This window comes from Acanthopagrus latus, chromosome 2, assembly GCF_904848185.1.
Source record: "Acanthopagrus latus isolate v.2019 chromosome 2, fAcaLat1.1, whole genome shotgun sequence".
NCBI lineage: Eukaryota > Metazoa > Chordata > Actinopteri > Spariformes > Sparidae > Acanthopagrus > Acanthopagrus latus.
In genome coordinates this window covers 16,033,644-16,041,291 of record NC_051040.1, presented here as the reverse complement: position 1 = coordinate 16,041,291, position 7,648 = coordinate 16,033,644, and the positions used below count along the sequence as shown (strand labels likewise).

Here is a 7,648-nt window from a genome sequence, read left to right as displayed (position 1 = left end):
ATTGCTATAGTTGTGTTATTTTTGAGCTCATCTGCCAATGAAGGTAAAGTTCAGAATGAAAGAAAGGCCACATTGTAGACAAATGATCCCTTTATTACTCAATACAGTATATGGCTTTGTCACATTACCTGTTTAACTAGTATGTGCTACATTCCTGGTGTCTCAAACCCCTGTGCGGAGTTCTTTTACTCACACAAGAGAAGTAAATGACATTTTATTTAGCTGATTAAGTTAAGTAAGTAAACTCCATTCTTTAATGATAATTGTACAATTCTGACCCAGGGATTACATGTTTCCTCTTTCCTTCACTGTTGGACAATCTGTTTTCAAAGAAGTGTCATAGAAAATGTCATGTGTAACAAAGAAACGAGAGGAGTTGTGAGATGTTTTATTTCATTGTGTTTCATGAGTTTGTGTGCGTATCCATGGTAAACATGAAGTGCACTCCCCATTCACAATTGGCAAACATTATTTACAGTTGATTCTAGATCATATAAAATCTTCTCAACACTGCTTGAGCCTGGCACACGCTCAACTTTCACACACACACTCACAGATACATTGTAAGAAACATAACATACAAAACTGTCCCTTTGGACAGATATCAGGTTTAACATCACTGATGAGAGCTGCAGAGAATCTCTTCTCAAAGTAAATGAAAATCAAGGCAAATTCTTTAGTCAACGTGTTTTATGTATGTGACGACAAACATGCAAAGCAGTCCCACTTTTTCACCTGATTTTAATGATCCAGTGCAAGAATTTGAATTGTTAGGAATGTATATTCTGACGTGAAGAAAACCACAAGTTTGGTTCCTGGCAGTTCATGTGATACTTGAAGTTTAATTCTGTGCCATGTTGGACATTTCAGCACAGGATTACAAACATAATCACATTTCTTTTCTTCATGGAATAACTCACAATTTCACTCCAGACTGTGACGTTATGTAAAACTACTAGGGCAATTCATCTGTAGCCTCCTTTTCAGCATCCCTGTCAACTGTCTGAAGTATATAATGCATCTTTGATGCTGCATATTAAACCTCAAAAGAATCAAGTCAAATATACACCACAATGGTAGCTATGTTCTGAGTATCTTTAAACTATTTTGGAATAGTCTCAATTTAAAAAAAGCGTCCGCTTAATAGAATTTTTGCTGCTTTTAACAAGAGCTGCACAATTTGACAAAATCTTTTCTGAGAAAACAAGGAAACTGGGTGACAAAACAGCTTTATAATGAAGTCTGGAGTGCTGCAGAGATGCCCTGCCTTACAGTTCTTTTCTTTAGAGGAAAGAATGTTTGGCACAGAACCCAACAAGTGTCACATCTTCATGATTTAAATAATTGTGTGAAAAGTGTGATGCAAAAATCTGTCAAAATAATCTCAATGTGATTTTTTAAAAACATTTTGCGCAGCCCCTTTCAGCATCATCTCTCCATCAAATGGATTGTGATCTATACACCCTTTCTCCTGATGAGGTTGTAAAAATATGAATTTCTTAGCACTGGACCTTTAATTCCTGGTGACTGAGTGGCTCTGAAATTGATTCATAGTGATCATTACTGGACGGACAAACCTGGAGTGACTTTTGCATTCAAAACATTTGTTTAGTGGGGGAGTTCACACTCATAACGAAATGAAAACAGGCTTGATATTCCTTATTGTGATAATGCACAAACAGGGGCACAGACTCAATGTGACATGCAAGAAAGTCAACAGCAACTTTCCATGTACAGACAGTTTGAAACTTATAGTGAAAATAAAAAATAAAAAAAAAAGGAAAAAATACATTCTTTTTATGTTTACATATTTAGAGATTCGTAGTTTTATTTTCCTGGACAATGATATGGGACAATCCTTGCTTTCTAATTTAGTGCAAGTGACCTCCATGCATACATGAGAGCACCCTGCACTTACTGGGAAAGGGTTTCATTCAAGCATTTCATTGGTAACAGATTCTCCCTGATGCTTTAAAGCATTATTATGATTCTGGCCAACACATTGACTCACAGGAAAAATTAAAAAAAAAAAAACTACTGAACCCAGGCCAGCCAGCCTTGAGTCATCTGTGCAGAAACAGTGCAACACTGGAACTCAGCAGTCCATTTATCATAATTTCTATCTTTTCCTACCACCTGAGTATAGGATGGAGCAAATCCCAGCATGGACCAAATATAATCTATTCACCAATTTGCTGCTTGCTGTCATACACATACACACACTACAGCCCGAGCGGACTGTAAGGCACAGTATTGGATTCAGTCTCTCAAAGGCTCGGACACTTCATCGTGGCTATGCTGTCATGGATAAAAGAAGCTATTTCAATTTCCTAACTCAAAGCAGTATTGAAAGAAGTGCATGATATCAGTGGGGAGATTGTGTGAGATTGAGCACTTTCATCCAGAGTTCATTACACATCCACTAAACAAGAGTTTATTTGGACTTATGAGCTGGAGCCCCTCAGCCAGGCAGGACAGGTAGTGGTCTAAAAAGAGCACTTTTGGGTGGCTCGGAAATGAAAAAAAAAAAAAAAAGCTGCAGGATTCGAAACCTGGATGGATGAGGGCCACAGCGGACCAAGCTTTATCATCACTCTTCCTCTTTGTTTTTTTTAAATGACCCTCTGTCTTCTTCTCCTGATCCAGTCAGGTAGAGATGGTGCAAAAAAAAAAAAAAAAAAAGAAATATAATTCAAACATCCAGCCCTTCAGTCCAGACACCAGCAGGATTTCCTTTGCATTTTCTGAATTTAGTAGCACTAATAACTGAGTGACCCCTCAGAGCTTGTTGGTACAACAGAACAAAGTGTCTTTCAGCCCAGAGTTCAACCTGGTCCTTAGGCCAGGGATTAAATTTAACAGGGAAATCAAAAAAAGTGAGCCACCAGTTGAATTAGTGCAACGCTTCACCTCAGATTTTGTTGGCATACAGTGTCTCCTCATCACTTTCACTCTCGTCCTGAAACTCGTGGGCAAGCAGCGACTTCTTGGAGCCCATAGAGGTGAGCCGGATCTCGTCTTCATAATCGTCACGGTGCTGCCGCAGGCGGTGGAAGCCATCTTTTTGACGATTAGACTTGGCTGCGCACACGCACCAGATGATGCACGCTGTCACCACCAACGCTGTCATGGAGGCCGCTGGAAAGATGAAGAGAAATGCACAAGTCACCTTGACAGCATACTCCATACACAGTTTGTAGCTGGGAGAACATTGAAAGACTTGACCCAATATAAACATTGCACTTTTCTTGTGCCAATGACGGATCTAGTGGGAAGACATTTTGACATCAGTGTTGAGAACAAGAACATTTTTAATAGATGTGACTGCAATTTAGTTTGATGGCATAGATTTTATTGATTTATTTTTATTAAAATTTGACACTTTGTTTTTGACATTTGCATTCTGCCATGTAAAGTGAAAATAAATTACAGTAACGAAGCATTCAACAGTTTTAAGTAACATTAAATCAAAACAGTTCAATATAAAACTACTAGGCTGGAATACACACAGTCACATCACAGTAACCAAAATAAAAACATTTTTTTTTAAAAATCAATGTCAGTGGCTTCATTTTGATGCTGACAGATCAAATGATGCATATAATCTACACTGGTTACTAAAGACCTCTTCACAGACATGCTCACCTGCACTGGCCACCACAAACTCTCTGGGCAGGCCAAAGATGTTGTTGTCCATGTCAAACTCAATGATGAGGGAGTTAGCAGCTTCATAAGAAGACACCACCACCTGCAACACAAAGAAACATTTTTCTATTAAATAAAACTGTCTTACGAAGGCTTCCAGCAACATTCTTACCAGGGAGGTTTAAGTCAAAGATCAAAATCAAACTTTTGATTTCTATAATTACTTTGGGTGTGGTAGCCTCTGAATATAAACTGTTGCAAGGTAACGTGTGTCCTGAAAGCTGTGGCAATGATTACTTGTTTCTGGAATTTCACCAACACTGATGAGAAAAGAACATTAGTCTGTTTTGGTGACTTGTGAAATTCATTTAATTGTGTTTTATGGCTGTTGTTTCTTACTAACCTTACTTCTTTACTAACATCAACAACAAAAAGAAAAGAAATCCAGTTTTACCACATCATCTCATCCATTCTGCCTGTTCCTCCAAACAAAGTCTGAAGTCATTTGACTGTTTGTCTGCTAAAGTTCCCTACAGAGGTGGTGTCATTAATGACCTCATTAGAAAGCCTCAATTGCAGGTGTGACTGCTTAGTATAATCTGCTGCAGGTTGTCTTGCATGTCCAAAATAGGATTTGAGTGCTGGTGCACAAAAATATAAATTTACTCAGTTTATCTTCTGAGAGGTAGTTTCCAAGAAACTCAGAATTTACTTTTTGTAAATTGCTTGATTTTTCTCCACAGGAAGAGAAGTGCATCTCATTTATTCACAGTGTTTTTAAAAAAAATGAGGAAATTAGATTCAAAGCTTGGGAAACAAGGATTTCTATCCATGTGATTCAGCGATGTGGTCTGAATACACACCCAAAGAATTGTTGCGAAAGAGTAAGTGCTCCTCTTGATAACTGATCCTCATAATTTCTTTCTTCAGTAAAAAAGGAAAAAAAATGCTTTGCAGCTTATTTTGGGATATCAAGTCAAAGGAGAACCTGAACAGAGGCATCCAAGTCAACTAACACTAATGTCACTTTCATTTCCAGAGGAACGAAATGCGTCCCTATGGTCTGAGGCAGAGCATTCGATGTCCTAAGAAATATGGGGAGACTATTAAGGAGAGAAAATACATGTTGGCCCCAACTAATGATCTGGACCTTGTATGTGAGAAGAGTGAAGCAGACCCCCAGAAACCCCTGGAAGACAGGTATATAAGGAATGCAGCTGTTCTTCCAGAGCTCAACGTGCCCCACAACATTGGAGCCCTAACTACTGAAGAGAGGACTGTGTCAGCTAGTCAGCCAGGACCTCTGATGATCCACGGCTTCACCATACCGGAGTACCAGCAGACGTATCACTCAGTGGTGGATCCCTTGCTCTTTAGTCCGAGCTGGAAGCTCGCAGCCTACAGTCTTGAGCTGGGACGTCACATTAAGGAACATCTGTTTAAAGAGCTGGCCTACCCCACACTTCAGATTTCAGAACAGCCAAATGGAAGGGTGGAGGTGATAGAGAGATTTTGCGTGCTCCGTCCTACACCTTTTATAGACATAGACAGTAAAGGAGAACCATGATGATATTCTCCCACAGACTCTTGATTTACACAATTTTTGTTTTCCTTGAATTGTTCAGTTGCTGAATTTACATTTCAAATGTTTGTTGAAGAAGGGGGAAAAAAAACAAACGCAAACCAAAAAGCCCAAATCTGCAAAAGCTGGAATTCAATAATGCTGTGTACTGTATGATCGCTCCCTGTTCAACTGAGCTTCATTCTGTTTTCTAACAGTTGCATAAAAATCTACATTCAAAACCAGAATCTTTGAGCCTCTTATTTTACACTGCATTATCATCCCCAGATGCGGTGCATGTTTAGTACCGAGATAAATAACATTTGAATTGTAAGATAATAAAAAAAATGTAATGAATTTATGAATAAATAAGACACTATAAATTGGATTTACTCCATTCATGGCCATCTGCCTGAAAGCAAGTACACTGCAGGCCCACATAATACATGGTAGGTGTATAGCCGTGTACCTCTTGTCGTTGTTGTTGGTAGCCATCAGCGACAGCTTCAATGTTGTGGTTTCCAGGAGCCAGGAGTGCATGGAAGTATCCGCCCTCTACAGTAAAGACTCTCACTCCCCCATTCAGTACAATGATCGCCCCAACAATAGGCTTTCCACTCTTGTCCCTGACCACACCACGCACCCCTTTATGGACCTAGACAGGTAGAAATTTAGAGAAAATGAAGGATATATGATGATGATGATGATGATGATGATAATTTTAAATATTCTAAATATCTAAAATAAAATTGGTTAAAGTACACAAGTCACACAATTGTTAAATGTCCATTAAACATCTCCATGTTGTGCTGATAATATCTCACATCATACCTCCACCAACATGCTGAGGAGAGGCTTTTTGTTCTCAGCCCAGAGTGTAGCCAGCTGCTCTGCAGGAGGGTACAAACAGCAGCCAGTATACACTGTGATTTCTGGACAGTGACCAAAGTCCATACTGAAGTCCTGGGAAGACACGTAGACACAAGATGACACACGAGGCAGTATTGGAGCAGAGGCCCATTTCTGTCTTTGCTTTACTACTCATTTGATTTGACAGATATCTCTAAACTAACATTCAGGATCTCAAAAGTGACTGACAAGCTATCAGTACACAGCATTTTGCAAAAATAAACCCAAAAATAAGGTGAGCTCTCTCCTTTCAGTACATACGATAAAAACACTATGTAGTGCAGCCTGGAGACCATTTTGACTGCAGCAGCTGCTATGACAGACTTTGCTGTGGAGAGACTAACCTTCATGCTCCCCATGTGACTTAGCCTCTCTGCTGCCCTCATGACTCCATCTGGGATGTTGCCTACTGAGCAACAGAAAAGTTCCATTGTTTTTCAACCGCTTTCATCTCATGAATGACCAATATAACAAGAATTATTCATAGTACTTCAATGACATACCCTGCCCATTATTTGAACATCCAGTCCCGAGGTGCATCTTGGGGTGGTTGTTGGCATAAACACTTGCCAAGTACTTCAATGTACCCTCATTTTCAACTGGAGAAAAATAAAGATTAAATAAAACCGCACAGCCACATTTAGTACCATCAAGAAATGTTTAACAGTAATCAGTGTTGAGATGGTGGATTATTTGTTCAAAGCTTGGAAAACTGCTATTATATAATGAAAAGCTGAGAGGAGAAGTATGTCAGTATACAAAGAACAAAGGTGACTATTTACTTGCACTGGTTTTGTAGCTTTATCAATAGTAGGGCAAGAAATATAATATAATATAATATAATATAATATAATATAATATAATATATAAAATATAATATTATATATATAATAAAATCTAATAATCAGTCAACATGTCAATATTCTGTAAACGATATAACCTAAAAAAGCAGATTCTTTTTATTATTTTTTTCAATAAGTATTCAAAGCAGCTTTCTGCATAGTGGCGTTACCAGACTGAACAGGCTTGTCGTAGGGGTAGGTAGCAACAAGGGCCCCTCCATCAAGGGCTACAGACAGAGTGTAGCCCTTGTCCAGAATCAAGTCCATCATCGCTCTGGTCTCAGGTTGACTCTCTACAACACGCTGAGATGCATTGCCTAGAAAAGGAAGAAAACAATTTTATATAATCTACGGCAATAATCGGTATAATCAATGACATGTCTTTGTTTCTTCTCATCTCTGTGCCTCGGTTTAACAGTACACACAACAAATCCATACAACTGACCAAAGAAATCAGTGTCCAGATCCTTGCCATGAGCATTGGCCAAGCCCTGGGTGGAGGTGCACTGCTTCTCAACAGACTGTTCTCGCCCATCCGGGTTGATGGAGGGCACGATGACAATCCGAGTCTCATTGACAAGCTAGGTAAGGGAAATGGAGAACCATATACTTTATCTACTAGGACTGTGTAAAACAAGATTACACAACTGACTGAACCTAGTTCCAGATTTGAGAGTGCAAATTTCTCTGA

At 39.0% G+C, this 7,648-nt stretch overlaps 2 protein-coding genes across 3 annotated transcripts in view; one reads left to right on the top strand and one right to left on the bottom strand.

Moving 5' to 3' along the window:
• Positions 1-372: 372 nt before the first annotated feature.
• Positions 373-7,648, bottom strand: part of cpda (carboxypeptidase D, a) — a 19,119-nt gene continuing 11,843 nt past the window's right edge. Inside the window, exons 14-21 of one of the 2 annotated variants that reach the window (XM_037123393.1) lie at positions 7,403-7,538; positions 7,128-7,274; positions 6,619-6,714; positions 6,460-6,524; positions 6,038-6,169; positions 5,676-5,861; positions 3,646-3,748; positions 373-3,138 (exon numbers count right to left, since the gene is read on the bottom strand). In XM_037123393.1, coding sequence (XP_036979288.1) covers positions 2,912-3,138; positions 3,646-3,748; positions 5,676-5,861; positions 6,038-6,169; positions 6,460-6,524; positions 6,619-6,714; positions 7,128-7,274; positions 7,403-7,538 — 1,092 coding nt within the window. In that variant the 3' untranslated portion in view covers positions 373-2,911. The remainder of the gene's footprint in view (positions 3,139-3,645; positions 3,749-5,675; positions 5,862-6,037; positions 6,170-6,459; positions 6,525-6,618; positions 6,715-7,127; positions 7,275-7,402; positions 7,539-7,648) is intronic. The other variant, XM_037123403.1, reaches the window with a different exon arrangement.
• Positions 4,247-5,454, top strand: LOC119033438 (uncharacterized protein C22orf31-like). Its single transcript, XM_037123542.1, has 2 exons — positions 4,247-4,529; positions 4,685-5,454. Exon 2 carries the CDS (start codon positions 4,694-4,696, stop codon positions 5,210-5,212), a length of 519 nt encoding a protein of 172 aa, XP_036979437.1. The 5' UTR covers positions 4,247-4,529; positions 4,685-4,693; the 3' UTR covers positions 5,213-5,454.

Excerpts from the sequence above, each read along its gene's own strand:
- LOC119033438 (XM_037123542.1), top strand. The coding sequence starts at position 4,694 with ATGCGTCCCTATGGTCTGAGGCAGAGCATTCGATGTCCTAAGAAATAT.